The sequence below is a fragment of the Rhea americana genome, unplaced genomic scaffold (genome assembly GCF_003343005.1).
Source record: "Rhea americana isolate MKP2758 unplaced genomic scaffold, rheAme1 scaffold_259, whole genome shotgun sequence".
Lineage (NCBI taxonomy): Eukaryota > Metazoa > Chordata > Aves > Rheiformes > Rheidae > Rhea > Rhea americana.
The window spans coordinates 910,862-929,126 of NW_028186378.1; the positions used below are offsets into that span (position 1 = coordinate 910,862).

The 18,265-nt window shown below is 42.9% G+C and overlaps 1 protein-coding gene across 5 annotated transcripts in view; it reads right to left on the reverse strand.

Moving 5' to 3' along the window:
* Positions 1–18,265, reverse strand: part of AGAP1 (ArfGAP with GTPase domain, ankyrin repeat and PH domain 1) — a 384,866-nt gene that overhangs the window by 189,910 nt on the left and 176,691 nt on the right. For all 5 annotated transcript variants that reach the window (XM_085307476.1, XM_085307474.1, XM_085307475.1 and 2 more), the window contains exon 7: positions 9,462–9,589. In XM_085307476.1, the coding sequence (XP_085163602.1) occupies positions 9,462–9,589 (128 nt within the window). The remainder of the gene's footprint in view (positions 1–9,461; positions 9,590–18,265) is intronic.

Here is an 18,265-nt window from a genome sequence, read left to right on the forward strand (position 1 = left end):
GTGGCTAGGGACTGAGATGGGCACGGAAGAAAAGTGCAGAAAAGTGCAGCAGAAGAGCAGCAGCATATAAAGGTTCTTGACAACAACTCACGGGTATCATATGAGGAGAAAAATAAAGGTTTATGATGCCCACAGAAGGGTGAAGGAGAGCATCTTGGAAATGGTCAAGCTTCCTAACAGGAGCAAGCAGGAGGAGAACACAGGGTATTCTCAGGATGTCTGAAGAGAAGTTGCTTAAAAGGAAAAGAAGGAACTTAGTCTTTTACAAAGCTCCTATTCTGGTGACTGATTTTACACATGCATGAAGCTGCCGTAGGAAGGAGGCACTCCTGCTGGGAGGCATCAGCAGGCACTTCTCATATAAACCTTTGAGGCCAGCGTAAGCACCAGGGTCGAGTCACTAGCAGACCTGACCTGGCAGATGAAACCTCCAAAGGGTAACCAAGCAGGAGACAACCCTTCTTCATACCATCCAGTGGAACTTACTTTTTGGGACTGCAACTCCTGACTCTTCCAACATTTCCAGATTTGCATCCTCCCCCCACTCTGTCTTATTTATTTTATTCAAGAAATGTAGTGTAGAAAGAGGTGTGAGACAAGAAGTCCACATTTGAGCTGAAAGGCCAGTGAATGCTGATAAAAATCCAGGAACCTGAAAGTCATTGTTTCTCCATAAATAACAAGATGCTCATCTCATTTCTGGGTGACAAGACAGGACTTGCAGTACATCAAATAAATTTTTTGATGGACGAAAGTTTCTCCTGTTCCCTCTGTAAACAGCAAAAGAGGCAATAAAATTTCATCCTCCCCTCGTTCTGACTGACCTGGAGAAGAGTGGCTGTCAGGAAGCCAGAGGTAATGGTCCTGGAATGAACAGAGGATCTTGACAGAGCTCTTCTACATGTTCAAGTGCACAGAGAAAGCAGCAAGTAGAATTTGGAGCTGGCCCAAGAGTATAAAGCAAAGGAGATGAAAGAACATGAGCCGTAATGACCGTTTTTAGTATTCTACCGGAGAATGGTAACACAAGTGAGAAATGAGCAGGGCTGCTTGGGAACAAATGACCTTAATTTACCCCGTATTCATTTTCCCCTCTCTCTGTGGCACCTTGCTGTGATACCAAGTAATGCACTAAACATGTTAAGATAGTAAATGACCTGTGTGAAGACAGATGCTGAACCTATGGAAATTGGAGATTACCTCTCCAAAGAAATGTAGAAAAGACTCTTACATTAAAACAAACACATTCCCCAAAACACCACAAGAAAAGAAATGTAACCAGGACACTGTTAAAGCACTCACCAAAAATGTACCAAAGTTCAAACACCCAAAAGCTTGGAAAATCAGTACACAAAGCAGTAGGGGAGCCTTAAAACATAGCTGACAAAAGAAATTATAGGAAGAGGGTAGCTGGAAACTCAACAACTGCAAATCAGCACTTAGAGAAGGAGAGTGAGGATGCTGGGAGAAGCAACTAGTGTCAAGAAACAGCTTCCAGGCTAGAGTGAAGACCTACTGCCCACTTTGGCAAGGAGGAGCCCAGTTGGGGCAGGCAGGAAAATCCAGAGAAAGCAAGCAAACTGGGAAGGAGGAGCTGAAAATATTTAAGATGAAATCCATGCAGTTGCAAGGCTCATCACAGAATGAAAAAAAARAGATGATAACGTGATGAATACGCTACAGAAAAGAAGAAACATCACAACTAAAAATAGATAATAGACCTCAAGCACTCATTTTCCAGACAGAATGTATAAATGAATCCCTCAAGTCTTACCTTTTTAATCTTTTGGCATCTTACAGCATCCTTTTATACTTATTGTGCTGACATACTGTCTCCCAAATTTTAAGTGATTTATTTTCCAGGAGTGAGTAACTCCTAAAGGGAAATACATATACCTACGTGTATTTACCGGTGTTAAAGAGATGAAATTCAGCACAGAAAGTCAGGCACTCTAATCCCCAAAGACAGACCCTGGTACAGAACAAGTCCTGCAGCCAATGCCTTCTCTTTAGCTAGCCTCACTGGATTTCTGACCTTGTAAATAAAATTATGAAGTGCTTTCAAAATAAGCCATATGAAATCCACTGTCAGCAAAGGAAAAAAAAAATCTATTTCAATAAAAGACTTAAAAGTGGAAAACCGCAAGGCTCCCATAAAATGAAGGGATGGCTACCAACACTTAAAAAGCTCCAACTCCTATTCAGGGTGCCAGCACTTACAGCAAACACATATAAAACCATGTGGCTACTCTGAAATGCCTGGATAAAGAGAAGGGTTTGACCAGAATGAGCTCTGACATGACTTTCAAGCTCTAGCCTGCACAGACAGTAGCAATGAAAAATGCAGCCAGACAAGAACTTGGAAACCATATTCCTGGTAACATCTGAACCTGATGCACTGCTAACAGAAACAAAAGGATGAGTGGTCTCCGTCAGGCTGTTTGTTTGCATCGGATAAAAATCTAGAGATCATGCTGTATTAAGACTGCAGAAAGCAGTTTCCCACAATCAGTATGCAAGCGCTTAATAACAAGTTCACTGAAGTGAAGTATGGGATTTAGGACACATGGCAATAGCTATAACTCACAGACCTTAACATTTGTCCAAAGCCATAAAAATCAAGTCGGTGAATCCAAAGAACAACCTTCCTTACAGCACGTGTAACCCTATACATAACAAATACAAACTCAATTGCTGACTGTTGACAAACCGGTCAAGTTTGTGGCGGTCAAAACCAATCAAATAAGTGCTCTAACATACATGAGGATATTACACAGCTTCACGTTACCTTTTCAATCACTTTTTTTTCTTTTAAACCCTAAGCTGCCCTCAAGAAATGAATGTATCTGAGATGCCAGCGCAAAGGGTCATTTCTGTGAACCACTGCTCTTACCAGAACCACAGCAAAGGGGACAGAAGTTGATCAACTGAATCCAGCTAGGGTAACTGTTAGCCTCAGTAGAACCACTTACACAGATGCATCCTTGCTTGGCTTTCTAGGGAGACAAGATTTTCTCACCTTAAGACAGCATGTCCGCTCCCAAGCATGCTAAAAGACTTCTGGACATACATAGTACAAGCCTACATCCATTTTTTTTTTCTGGAAGAATGAAATTCCTTTTTCTAGGAAGCTAGATGGTCTGATGGTCACTGAGCTTCAGCACAGTGTTACAGAAAACCCTGAAAGTCTTTCATTTCAGGGATTTATTGATTTTTAATATGTACCTTGTACAAACTGCCAGTATTGCAGTTACAAAAATGTGTATACCCTTAGCCTCTAAGCAGGCTTATATCTGTTGCCACATAGACCAACACAGCAAAAAAAATTCAGTCATGGCAACAAGCACTAATTTAGCTGAATCTAGTCACTATACAGAATAACACAGGTGAAGCTATCGTTCTGACATAACTTGACCAAATCGGTCTGTTCAGTACAGTTACCTCAAAGATAGATACTGTCCCAACGAAGTACCAAAGTGCTAATACCATTAATGACATCCCTGTCAATATCTGATTAAAAAGTGAAAACTTTTTGGACGATTTCCTTAATTTTTTGCTGAAAAAGAAGGACCAAAGTCAGTCAAGTCCTACATTTTCATCAAAGCTTTTATGTATTGCCACTTTCACTGGTAAGCAAAATCAGTAAAAAATTTACCTCGCACATCAGGAGCTAAGCAGTGACCTAAGAAGGTTGGACTTACCCTCAGATTTGCTAGCGACATGTTCTTGGCTAGTCAGTTATAAGAAAAGGACAAAATATTCACTCTGTGTCTTATATAGATCATCCGGTACAGCAAAATACTTCATAAAGCACACATGGTACAAATATCAGGCCAAAACATGAAATGACAGCATAGAARGAATGAAGTTAAAATTCCTCTTCTTGACAAGTATCCCAGTATGAACGGACTCTTTCTGCTCTCTAGAAACAGCAAGAGATCCTTCAATAAAGTCATCTTTAAATACTGCTTGAGGAGGAACGAATGCAAGATCATGCATCTAGAAGAGAGAAGAGATATCCAGAGCCTTCAGGAAGTCTGGAAACAGTTGGAATAAACTAAGCCTTGATCAAAGACCACAGATTTCAAATTGTATGACAAGATGCCTTCAGTTTCTTCACCTTCTGTTCTTGGAGTGAGGAAGGAAAAGCATATTTCTGCAATAATACAGAAGCCTCCTGGAAAACACTCTCATMGCAACACATTTTTCTTCACCGAGTTGTGTGCAATTTTTTGCTTGAATGTCTCATTATCTCAGTTTATCATCTGACAATACTAGAGCTGGGAGTCCAATTTATTCAAGTCAGGTTGGTCATATAAAACCACACATTCAAAGACGGATTTTAGAAGAGACTGTTTATTCCTTGCCTCAGCAGAAGACAGAAATCTTTGAGCATGCTGCCATGCTATTGCTGAAGAGCCTAGAATACAAATTTGACAGTAGATTATAAACATACATCCAGATAAATGACACTCAAGATTTTGGCAAGTCTAGCCTTCCTCAAGAAGATCAAATTGTCTGTTCTGTTTTCCCATGTTAGCAGTTTAATCCCATCCTTTGGGACATATTAGGAGTTGTCCCTCTCAGAAGCTTCTGCCTTTTCTCATTGTAACTACAAGGTGGAAAACAGAAAGAACAGACATGGATGGGCCAGACAGACAGAGCATCAAGAGAATCTGAAGATAGTTTGGTTGTAAGCTGGTGAAGCCAAAAAAAAACCTCAGTGAATTTTAATAACATTTTATTAATGGAATGTGACAATAGGCTTCAGTGCTACACTGGCAGCAACTGCTTTATGAATAACTAAAAGATCAAGTCTGAATCTGAAGCTTAAGAGACCTTGGAAAGAGAAAGATAATAGAAGGTTGAACAAAAAATAATAGGAATGCAACTGCGGCCAAGTAAAGCTTGAGAAAAGAGGAAAGAGTACACCTACAGAGGCACCAAGTTTTAACATTTGAGTTCTGAAGACTGCACCATCAGGTACATGTATCCTGTGTGTGAAACTACACAAATGAGTGACTAGCCTTTTTCTTTTTCTTTCAAGAAATGTTAGAGAGTACTTAGAAATTATCCTGTAGATACAAAAGCTTTACAATGTACTCTGCAGTCATATTAAATATGAGTTTTGACCTCTATTCTCAGATTTGTTTTGCAATTACATGGAAAAAAAAACTTGTTTAAGAAAAAACTGATAAAGCAGTGCAGTCTCCTCCTTACTAAAATGCACAGATATTTCAGCAGTATAGTTCATTCCAAATGTTCCCAAAGTATTATGGTATCCTCCGATTCAGTGCGTAACCATAGTCAGGTCCCATATACAGTAAAACGATGGATGATTAAACAGATTGCACTTTTAACATATTATCTTACATATTTGGACAACCTTGAGGTAGAAAAAGCTTTATGGAGGTATAGTGCAAGTACAAATAATGTTTAAATTTGCAGCACGTAGCAGTGAGCTAGCTCATGTGACAGTATTCGAGCTACAATAGTAAGTACATTAAGCTCCACACCTCTCTCGGTGTGACATAAATCTCCTGAGAGCGAAGTTTCTGACCAGCGAACACTTTTCTTTGCAGTCTACATACACAATCACACTGGGAGCAAGCCTACACAGTAGCATTCATGCTTGGGTAATACTTTTAAACTCTGGCAGCATGGAAGGTGGCGCGTATAAAGTCCCTCTCTGTCATAGCAGAGTACTTGTAGTACAGGCATATATTGCAAAGTACAAGCAGACAGAGTCAAGCGCCATGTGATCATCAGATACTTCTACAACAGCATCAGCTTTGATGAAGATACAGGTACAGCTCCAAGTAACTAGCCAACAGGTTCCAGGGATAAGGCACGTCACACTAAGACTGGAGCATCTTGAGCCAGAGTGCACTGAAAGCTGAAGGTGGTGCTCACTTGGGCAGCCTCATGATTTTTGGAACCATGACCTCTACTTTCAGGGTCTGGGAAGAACAAGGAGTCCTTTGCACCTGTTTGGTATTAGCAATAGAGTCTTGCAACTTAAGCATCTTCAACCATACAACAAAAAAGCCTTCCTGATATGCCAAGACATACAACTCAACACAGACAATTCCATTCCCAAAGGAATGAGCTCAGGGAAGAGGAATGGCTGAATGGTTTCCTGAATAAAAGCAGAATTCACACTACTTGGAAATAAAATTCAGCATGGTCTACAAGCATATCATACCTTCAAAGATTGGTGGGAGGGCACAGCAGAGGAGAAGGAAAGGTGGGAAAGACACAAGGAGGAGACCAGATACAGAAGCAACTAGACTTCAACTCTTCTGATGTGCATTTCTCATTGACAGGAAAAGTAAGTATCTATTCTGGCCCATACCCTATGGCCCACAAAAGGTCCTCAGAGCACTAAATAACACTTCTTCCTCTCAAATCAACTTAGTCCAACTCTTAAAGTGTTCAGAAAGCCCAGAAGATGAGCTGTTGACAAAAGTATTTCTCAATGCACCAGATAGATCAATTGTTTGGTAGCAGAATATAACCAATATTGCACCATCCTTCTTGTTGACAGAGTTCTGTCCATAAGGAATCATGAACAATATTCTAGTATTTGAGAATAAAATTCTTCTCATGCTTTCTGTAATGTTCCGAAAGCCAATGTATGGATGTAAAGTACTTCACCAAACATCATTGACCCTGGCTATCACAAGTTTCCAAGCAATACTCTTACCTAGACATGACATGCATGCATCACAAAAAAGCTAGACAGAAAAGGAAAACAAAAAAAAACACTTCCTTGCAAGCACAACTGGATTTAGTCTTTGAAACATATAGCCTTTTGTATTCTGGAAAGACATGGATACCAGAGTATAGACATCTGAAAGCATTTTTGGGCAGGATGCATTTCCTAGGTATTCATCACTTGGATATTAATATAGTCATGCATCCAAACACACAAGACTCTCATAGTTCGAAAACTGACGTAAACACGTAGAAAAGCCTTCACTGGTATTAAGTCTTAAACCTTCCCTAAGGTATGTAAAGGACTAGACCGGAGAAGGTGACACTTCCGTACTTTTCTTTTAAAGCCTAAGTTTGTGACTACAAGAGTCATCTGGAGAGTTTGCAGGACTTGAATCACCACAGTGATCCAACTAGAGAAGAAACAGCACCTCATTTTGTCTCAAGTGATCTGCAAGGACTGCCTCTGACAGCCTCCACTCTCAGATGGCCTCAGATGAAATGAATCTGGCTGAAGATGCCACTGCCCCACAAAATAATTATATCAGCTGGTCAAAAAGTTAAAGGTCTACTGCAACAAACAGTAGCAATCCTATTGCAAAAGCTGCCTTATCTTCATTTTCCCAAACAGTTCTTATCACTGACAAGAAGCTTGCTGCATAAATGAATAACAATTTATCTAGAATTTGGCATTTTACTGTTAGTTTCCAAATTGTGCTCAGGTAAGAAACTGGTGAGAACCTTGAAATTTAATGATATACATAAAAGCTTCACCAACAACAAGGGTCATCTCAGCTGCTTTAAGACAACACAGAAAAAATAGATGGATTAGATTGTACAAAGCATCACCCATCCTCTTCAGAAAGTCTTGACAAGTCATATAATCACCAGCAGACAAAAATTAAGTCTTTCTTGAATCTGAGAGTACRATGAGCACTGAAAGCCATGCCATTTTTGTGTGATGGCCAATTTACTCCTTCATCACTGAGTAAGGCTGGCTTCAGTACCAAAGCCAGCCCTTGCAGGACAGCTGATTTCTTCTTGATCTAAACGCATGGGAACACACAACTTCAAGCACTCTTCGGAGAAAAAGCATTTTGCATGACAGGTTAGCTCCAAGTGCCAGTGTTGGTGATGTGGTCAGAGATGCTGTGGCTAAAGAAACAGTCTCAATGTCATACATGACACCAAGAGAAGAAATCCTATGTGAACAACTGTTATTCACTTGCACCAAGAGAAGAGAAGTCATGCACCTCAGCACTTGCCATAAAGAGTGGGATACGAGCCGCTTTGGTGTTTTCTTCCAGCCTAATTGCCAGAAGTCACAGTCACAGTTTCAAGTTGGTATCCAGGTTCAGCTCAAGGTAAAGAATTCTGGGAACTAAACTGGCATCTGCTTCTTCAGAGTTTATGCAATGGTGGAAGTTTTCACTAGTGCACAGAAGTAGGGACCAATTGCTATTAGCACAACAGAACGAGGGGGTCCTGTTATATAAAGCTAAATAGAGGGCCTTCAGAAGACAGCCTAACACGTTAAAAAAAAAATGTACTACAAAAGTTCAAAATCCCCAGTAAGAGAGGGCTTCACTATACTGCTTTGCCAAAAAGCGCACACACTTGCAATGTGAGAGAAAGGCTCATAGCTCAAACAAAATACACACTTGCAATGTGAGAGAAAGGCTCATAGCTCAAACAAAATACCACATAGGTGGCTCAAGACTGCAGCATAACTTTAGCAAAAGTTATTGGCACGTGAGTTTAGGCTGGGGGAAAAAAACAACAACAACAAAAAAAAMCAACATGCCAAGAAAGCTGGTGAGCATCTGACATTTCAGGTTGCTTATTGTGGAAAACAGGAGACATTTGAGACACTGATAATGAGGAACCTGGGCCACAGTTCTGGCCATAAATGTACAGACCAACATGACAGCCCTATAAATACATCTGTCAAGAGCGAGGAAGCACGGTAGGAACATGAACTGCCTGGCTGCAAAGGTCTCAGATCTCAAAGACAAAGCTCATAAAAATCTGAACTGTGAACATGCACACGGACTGTGCACGCTCACTTGACACTAGAAAATAAAACTAGTGGGGAAGGGTATCACCACGGAAATATAAAGATCAGTATTAATATGTATGTGGGTAAAAATTTAATCTATTAGAAAGTTATGATATTAGCCAGACGTTTCCAAAAAATACCCTAGGTATGGAATCAAGGCCGTCAGACTTCCTGCCTCACATAAAAGGTATCATTTTGTTTTTACATATAGCATCTGCAAGTCATTAGCAACATATATCACTGTCATTAAAAGGGAATCATTTCAATTGAGCATAACAGAGATATGTAATTAAAACTGCATGCAGTGGTAGTAACTAAAAAATTCAAGCATGCTAAGTGCGCACAACTGAATGAGAACAATAATCAAGAACATAGTATGGTAATTTTAAAAAGCAGTACTGCAAATCCTGCTCCTATAACAACTAGGCTACTCAAAGCAGCAGGCTGCTGGGCATAATCAGGGTGATCAAAGACGGTTTGAAATCCAAACCACTTCATCACAGCAGTTTCTTAAAACAAAGTCAAGCCAATTAAAAAAAAAAGTGCTTTAAACTAGGGAACACTCACACCTTTTAGAAAGAGGCTGACTACCTACCAAGCGGCAAAAAAAAGCAATGGCATTATATACATTAGATGAAAAAGCAACCTATCGGTTCCTTTTTCAAGCAAGCACTGTATTCTGTACCTGGCTGATATGTACAGCAGAAACCTGGGCAGAACACACAGATGAGTGACTTGGAGAGTTTGGTAAAGATTTGCAGGGTCCAATCGAGAGCTGCTGTTTCTTCCTTGTGGCAACGATCTTCTGGGCAACTGAAAAACAGATAAACAAACACACAGGCAGATAAGCTACAGGACACGCTGAAGAATGCTAATTCAAAAAATATACAGGAAGACTCAGAAAATACACATGCACAACAGGGCACAGCTATTAAACAATTTTCCATTGCCAAATCCTGCACCAAGAATTGAATGTAATGTATCCAATTAAGACGACAGATGCTGGTTTTCTGTGATGTGCTCACGAGTCATCTCCATGTGCTGCTCCAGCTCTGTTCTCTGCACAGATGAAATTGCCCCAGATGCTTAACTTACCACCAGTTAAGCATCGCTAACATCAAAGCGGAGGGGAGGGAGGAGGGAGAGGAGGCGCAAGAGTTGCAAAAAGCAGTGCAAATATTCAGACAAAATACATGCTCATCTCCTCTCTTCAGTCCCCCCTTCCCCAAAATGTGCTACTGCAAGCCCAATATGTGCTTATAAGACAATGCCACACTAACAAAGCTTATTGCAGTGAATATTTCCCTTTCTTCTTCCGGTTGTTCTCCTTGCAGATAAGCGTATTTCACTAATAATTTTAATTTAATTTAATCTTAATCAGATCCTGGAAGGTGTCCTCTATTACAAAATGCCTGTTTGATAGGAATGCTAGGCTCCCAGTCCACACATCTCCGTTCAGTTTACAAAGCAAGTTGTATTCTCCGCTGCCAACGGATAAAGTAGCCTTCTCTTAATTACTRAACACCACACCAGAATGATCAGTTTTGGAAACACACAATCTTAAAGCATGTGAAAAGAAAATGGAATAGGAGAAGTTCTTGACATAGAATACCTGGGCTCATTCAGCCACATGCTCCATCCCATTTAAACTCACTAGAGGAAGAAGCTACATAATAATTTCTAATTTTAGTCTTTACTTAATCCCACTAGCACAGCTGAAAACTATCAGATTTATTTTGCAGTTTGAGAAATTTTCTATAATCCCCAAAGAAAAACAGCATTTAGCAAACACGGACAAGGATCAGAGTCATTAATGTCTTCATACACAGGTTAACAGGCTCATAATAAAAGGCAGAAACAGTTCATCTGAAATGCAGTAATTACCATACATCTCCTATAATTTTATGATTAAAAGAATCAAATTATTTCTGAAATTTCGTCTGTGAGGCACTGAAATTGTAGTTCATTCTGCTATTCAGTTAAGGCCTTCAGACAAGCAAGGTGATGAATATTTAAAACCCTTTACATTGTATTTGTCCCTACCTTTTGGGTCATAGATTAAGTAGGAAATAAAATGCCAGTCTCCGTAAGAACAGACTGGTATAATGGCTAATCCAAAATGCTACTAACAAAATGTAATGGCCTATGAAGCGAAGCACTTTATGAAATTCATCTAAACCAAAAGATTCTGTGAAGGACAAACTGAAGCAGAAAAGCCAAAACATGGACAGCACCTCTTCTTCCCAGGGAAGACTACTACTTGGGACCCCTGGGCCACAAGATGTTGAGAGGCGGCGACCAACCATAGCAGCAACGATATCCTTTGAAGCAGTTATATCCCACTATGGCCGAAATGCTTTTTTAAAAAGTAAAAAAAGAAAAAAGGGGGGGGGGAAGAGTAGAAACTGCAAAAGTCAAAGTTTGTTCAAGGTATAGAAATCAACACTCAAGAAAGCACGCTCCAGTAAGCTCACACTAGGGCACTTCACTACAAGCATGCTATACGTGAAGGTATCTGCCATAGAATCATAGAATGGTAAGGTTGGAAGGGACCTCTGGAGATGATCTAGTCCAACCCTCAGCGTACAGGGATTGAACCCACCACCTTGGCATTAGCAGAACCACGCTCTAACCAACTGAGCTAAACCTGCCCCCATCCAAACAGGTATCACAGCATCAGCTTGAGACATTTAAGTTATTAACTCAAGTAAAGCGCAACAGTTTCCAAAGATACAATCCCTTCTACTCCATCACAGTTTGATGGATACACTACTCTAAGATAATGATATGTTGTGTTTTCTTGACCTCAAGAGATATTCCTAGATGCGGGAGATTTGGAAGCTGTTAGTTTTGAAACAGCTCTCTAACAACAAATGCAAAAACTCGAGGTTTTCCACAGACCATATCTGCTGAGGGGAGTTTAAAGTTATAGGCAATATGAGGTAGCAAGACATTAAATACTATCACATACGGAATAGGAAGGGCAGGTATAAAAGGCTGATTATGCTGTATTTATGTGACTCAGGAGCACAACATATGGCAACATTATTTTTAATTGATGGGAAGTCTTCTCCGAAAAGGGAATCTAAAAGGGGAGATGTAAATTATGTTGTACATTGTTATTTTTACAGATTTATTATTTCAAATATTCCAAGATTGAAAAAAATTATTTTTCCTATGTAATCACAAGAGAGTTCAGTTTGGAAGGGACCTTTGGAGATCATCCTGGCCAAACCCCCTGAATCAAGCAGGGTCGCCTAGAGCAGGTTGCCCAGGACCACGTCCAGTTGGGTTGTGAACATCTCCAAGGATGGAAAAGTCATGACCTTTTTGGGCAACCTGTTCCAGGGCTCAGGTACTCTCACAGGATCAAACATTCAGCTTTATTTTAGTTTGATATAGCCAGGGTATACTGAGGTAGTACCTTAACTTCCACTAAAACCAGTTCCATGAATTAAAACAGACTCCAACTTGCAAGCACAGAGCTTGCAAGCTGACATCTGCTAACATTAACACTTCTGTTCCTTATTCTAAAATCAAGGCTACYGTTTTACTTAAAAATTATTAAATTCTGTCCTCACTTGCACCTGTCTTCACATCAAAAGGGTCAGTGAGGCAGAACTGCAATGACATCAACTTAAAAAGCCGCACAAACTTATTGTAATTAAACTCAACATAATCCATCTGTCTTGTTCAGAGAATATAAAGAGATATTTATGTAAATTGCAAGATTATTTGTCCTCAATAAGTTATAACATAGGCAGAGATATTGTTTAACAGCATAAGCACACAATTTCTTCTCAAAGGAATGCAATTTCAATAACAAACTGGTCTGTGGCTTATGTTTTTCATGTAAATGAATGATGGCATAACTGTGATTTAGTGAAAATACATTGTATAAAAAATGACTCGTATATATGAAGAAGCAGCTTCATTAGTTACATCCCACCTCCAATAGGCCTCTTATCATCCTGAAAGGATGATATCAATTAATTTATCTTCGCCTGGCATATTGATCATAACCTTCATCAGCTAATCATGTTTAAATTACAGAGGAATATCGTAGCACTCTGTCATTTCAGAACCATTGGTTTATCGATCTGGAGTCTGGAAAGCCATATATTAGAATATTTTGAAATGCATTAGCAAATGCAGAGAGCAAAGCTAAGGTCAGATTTTAATATATGCACATGGATTTGTCTTCATCATATGTGGTAAAGATCTGAATTAAGACCAAAACTGAATTAAAACTCCTACAGGAATGAAAACTACCTTCTCAGCAAAAGCTGCCACTCTTACAAGGAAGAATACAGGTAGAATATAGGTATATAATGACTAGCATCACACTAAAAACTATAATGTGCTCTTGCCAAATTATCACTAGGAAGTCAGGAAAAAGTCTGAGATGGTCTGATCTCATCTACTCTTACTTGAAGACTAGCTGGAGTACAACAGAAGCAACTGCCTTCTCGATGAGCTCATTTCGCTGCAATTTGAACCGAAAGATGAAGTTTGGGGTTCAGAGGAGTGTTGCCAGTTCGCAGGGCAAGCGAGAGCTCTGCCCTCAGCCAGAATGGGTGGCGAGGGGACGCGCAGCCTTGGCAGCGAACCCRCACGGCTCACGTGAATGAAGCCACAAGCGAGGACGACGCAAGACGACAGCTCATCAGCCAAGCTAGGATTGCAGGAAAGCAAAAGGTTAGCCTGGAAACGTACAGGTTAGTCTGAAAACACTGCAAACTGCCCCGTAAAGCTCCCGCAGAGCAGCTCAAAGCACAATTTACCCCATGTTCTGTAAAAACAGTAACATTACAGCGGGAGCTTTAATATCATCCTCTTAAAAACCATGTTGCCAACTCTAAAACACGTCTTCCCTATCCTCAAATCTCTCGGCATTTCCCTCTGCGCGAGGGACAATGTGCCCCCTAATGCAAATGCCCGTATGAGATGCCAAACCTCACCAATTCCTGCTCCACTTCGGCGACTGGCCTGACCTCACCTGCCGGGGCGCGATGTTCACTGCCACTTCCCCCTCTTCATTAGGCACCCTGCTCTCCTTTGAGGCATCAGGCACGTTTCGCCCCTCTCGTCACAGTCACGTAGCCATCGCTCCGTAATTCGGTCGTGTTCAATATTCAAGCGCTCAGGGCTACTTGCCTTAACAGTGATCTGAGCATCAGAAGCAGCTAAAGGAGTACTCTGACCCTTCAAAGTTTGCAACATATGAAAGCCACGACTGATCATCCGTGGGGCAATCGCTGGACGGTCAGAAAACTCCCTGTGCTCTTTCTAAAGCTACCTTGAGAGCACAGATGAAACCTTAATCTTGTCTATCAGAAATCGATAAAAGATATTCAGCATGTCTCTCCTCAGCAGCGCCGTTGCTAATTCACATTTTCCGTATCTTCTGTTGCAGAGAAGAGAGCCCCCAAAATACACAAAACTTAAAACGGTTGGCACTGAAAACCACACAGATCAGTTAACTCCTGCTGCTGACATCCTCAGACACAGTAGTTAATGAAGAAAAAAAACAAAAAAAATACTGTGGCTGAATGGTTGTGTAACAAGAGAGAAATATGCTGTAATTGTAAGAACTAACACCAGACCCGGTGAGAATGTCCACCCTATTCGCTGGTTCAGCCCCAAAGTCATGTTCTGCTGCTAAATCTTTGCCATGACTCAAGGTGTCTATCCATTAACCAACAATTAGTAGTAACTACAAAAATTAAAATAAACTGAAAAAAAAATCATATTCAGGCTGGGTTTGTGAGCAACTTGCTGTCAGCATGCGCCTAGGTCAGAGTTTGTCTATAAGCACAAAAAATATCACAGAATCACAAAATAGGTAAGGTTGGCAGGGCCCTCTGGAGATCATCTAGTGCGACCTCCCTGCTCAAGCAAGGTCACCTAGAGCATGTTAGACAGGGTTGCAGCCAGGCGGGTTTTGATCGTCTCCAGAGAAGGAGACCCCCACAACCTCTCTGGGCAAGCGGTTCCAGTGCCCTGTCACTGTGAGAGTGAAGACATTCCTCCCCGTCTTCAGGCGGCACTTCCCGTGGTTCAGTTTGTGCCCGTTGCCTCTAGTCCTTTGGCACGGGACTACCGAAAAGAGTTGAGCCCCCATCCCCTTGACACCCTCCCTTCAGATACTTAGGCACATTGATAGGGTTCCCCTCTCAGTCTTGTCTTCTCCAGGCTAAAGAGGCCCAGCTCTCGCAGCCGTTCCTCAGAGGGCAGATGCTCCAGTCCTCTGAGCATCTTGGTAGCCCGACGCTGGACTCTCTCCAGTAGCTCCAGGTCTCTCTCGTACTGGGGAGCCCGGAACCGGACACAGTACTCGAGATGTGGCCTCAGCAGGGCCGAGCAGAGCGGCAGGATCTCTTCCGTCGACCTGCTGGCAGCACGCTTCCTGACGCAGCCCAGCATAGCATTGGCYTTCCTGGCCGCAAGGGCACATTGCTGCCTCGCCGYCAACTTGTTGTCCAGCAGCACTGCCGGGTCCTTTGCTGCAGAGCTGCTTCGCAGCAKGTCAGCCCCCAGCCGGTACAGGGGCATGGAGTTATTCCTGCCTACGTACACTTGCCCTTGTGGAGCCTCATGAGGCTCCTCTCCGGCCAGCTCTGCAGCCTGTCCCGGTCTCTCTGCGTGGCAGCACAGCCCTCAGGGGTATCAGCCACTCCTCCCAGCTCGGTCTCGTCGGCAAACTTGCTGAGGAGGCCCACTGTCCCTTTGTGCAGGTCATTGATGAAGAAGTTGGACAGGACGGGAGCCAGTACTGAGCCCTGGGGAGCTCCACTAGCCACAGGCCTCCAACCAGATGCCGTGCCACTGATGATGACCCTCTGAGCTCTGCCTTTTAGCCAGTTCTCAATCCACCTCACAGTCCACTCGTCTAACACACACCTCCTGGGCTTATGTAGGAGGATGTTCTGCGAGCTAGTGTCAAAAGCCTTGCTGAAGTCAAAGCACACAACATCCACTGCTCTCCCCTCACCTACCCAGCCACTCATGCCATCAGAGAAGGCTAGCAGATTGGTTAAGCACGCTTTGCCTGTGGTGAATCCATGCTGGCTACTTCTGATCACCTTCTTTTCCTCCATATGCCTGGAGATGACATCCAGAATGAGCTGTTCCATCCCCTTTGCAGGGAGGAAGGTGAGGCTGACTGGCCTATAGTTGCCTGAGTCCTTCTTCTTGCCCTTTTTGAAAGCTAGAGTGACACTGGCTTTCTTCCAGTCCTCAGGCACCTCTCCAGTCCTCCATGACTTTTCAAAGATGATGGAGAGTGACCTGGCAACAACATCCACCAGCTCCCTCGGTACCTGTGGGCCATCCCATCAGGGCCAACGGATTTGTGAACGTCAAGCTTGCCCAGAAGATCTCTAATCCTATCCTCCTCAACCAAAGAAAAGTCTTCCTTTCTCCAGACTTTCTCCCCTGTCTCCAGGCTCTGGGATTCTTGAGGGCTGCCCTGAACAGCAAAGACTGAAGCAAAGAAGGCATTTAGTACTTCTGCCTTCTCTGTAGGCTTCATCATCAGGGCCTCCACTCCATTCAGTAGCAGGCCCACATGTTCCCCAGTCTTCCTCTTGTTACTGATCTATTTGAAGAAGCCCTTTCTGTTGCCCTTCACATCCTTTGCCAGATTCAATTCCAAATGGGCCTTAGCCTTCCTCGCTGCATCTCTACATACTCTGGCTGCATTCCTATAACTCTCCCAAGTAGCCTGTCCCCTCTTCCACATTCTGTGTGCTTTCTTCTTCCGTCTTTTGCCAGGATCTCCTTGTTCATCCATGCAGGTCTCCTGCCCCCTTTGCTGGACTTCTTTCTCCTTGGGATGCACTGCTCTTGAGCTTGGAGGAAGTGATGCTTGAATACTAGCCAGCCTCCTGGACTGTTTGTRCCTTGCTGTGTAGTCCCTCCAGCAGATATCAGGGTGCTTGAAGTCTCCCATGAGAACCAGGACCTGTGATTGTGATGCTACTTCCAGCTGTCTGAAGGCCTCATCAGCTTCCTCTTCCTGGTCAGGTGGCCTGTAGTAGACACCCACAACAGTGTCCCCCATGTTAGCCTGCCCTTTGATCTTCACCCATAAGCTCTCAAGTGCCTCCTTCTCCACCCGTAGGCAGAGCTCGATGCATTCCAGTTACTCTCTCACATAAAGAGCAACTCCACCACCTCACCTTCCTGGGCTGTCTTTCCTAAAAAAAGGAGATAGCCATCCATGACACCATTCCAGTTACACGAGCTAGCCCACCATGTCTCTGTGACTGCAATGAGACCATGGCCCTGCGACTGTGCAGATTTCCAGTTCCTCCTGTTTATTCCCCATGCTATGGGGAATAACCTGAGCAGACAAGCATTGGCAGCCTTTCAGTGACATCTTGTATCTGTGCCCCTGGCAGGCAGCAAACCTCTCTAGAGGAGGGGTCAGGTCAGCAGATAGGTGCCTCCATCCCCCACAGCATGGGGTCACCCACTACAACCACTCATCACCTCTTCTGAATGTTCACGCAAGGCACAGGGACTGACAGCCCAGTTGCTTCCCTTGAAGTCAGATCCGGGTCCTCCTCATCCTGGAGGGTATTAAATCAGTTCTTCAACTGGAAGTCCAAGTCTACAGGAGGATTAGGGGCCTTTCTTCTTCTATGAGAAGCAACTAGTTTCCCACTGCCTTCTACAGGGCTGTGCCGTACTATTTCACTCTGCACAGAGCCTTCCAGCACCTCCCCTGCTGCAGGAGACTGGGACTCCTGAAGCAGTGTAGTCTCCAAGAATGCCCTGTCTATCTCCTGCTCACTTTCTCGGATACTTCGCAGTCTGCTGACTTCATCCCACAACTCCTTGACTTGACGACACAAATTGTCAACAGCAGCACACTTCGCAGGAGGGCTGACTCTCAGCCCAGGCCTTCTGGAGAGGCTCCAAGCACTCCCTGTAGCCTGAGACCTGTAGGGCTGCATCTGCTGTAAGGGTCTGTCTGGGTTGAAGCTTTTGACACAGCTAATGCAGCAGTTCCAACAGCTACAGGCAAACGTGCTTTGCGGCAAGTTATAACCATGTTTGTGAAAGTGGACGCTACTAGGACTGGAAAAAAGATAGATATCCTCTTGCACCTAATTGCACTCCTCCTGCACGAACTGCTGCACAAACTGCCATGTCTGTTCGCTGCCTCTGCTGCGCAAACTGCTGTGTCTGTTAGCTGCACTCTATGCCTGGCTCTTACATAGACCTCTCCCTAATACTGATTCACAGGGTACTTAACCCACCCTAAGCAAGGGCCACCTGGATCAAAAGCCCCAACTCCCTCTAATCCCTCTAAAATTCCCAAGACCATATATACATTTGAAAAGCTTCAGCTTTCAGGTGAAAACTAAAGCACTCACCATTGAAATATGTCTCTCCAGAGGAAGATCTACCGTTAAAACCAATCTCGATTGCTTTTATATAGTGGCAAAGCAGAAATAAATCTTGGTTTTGCCCTGGAGC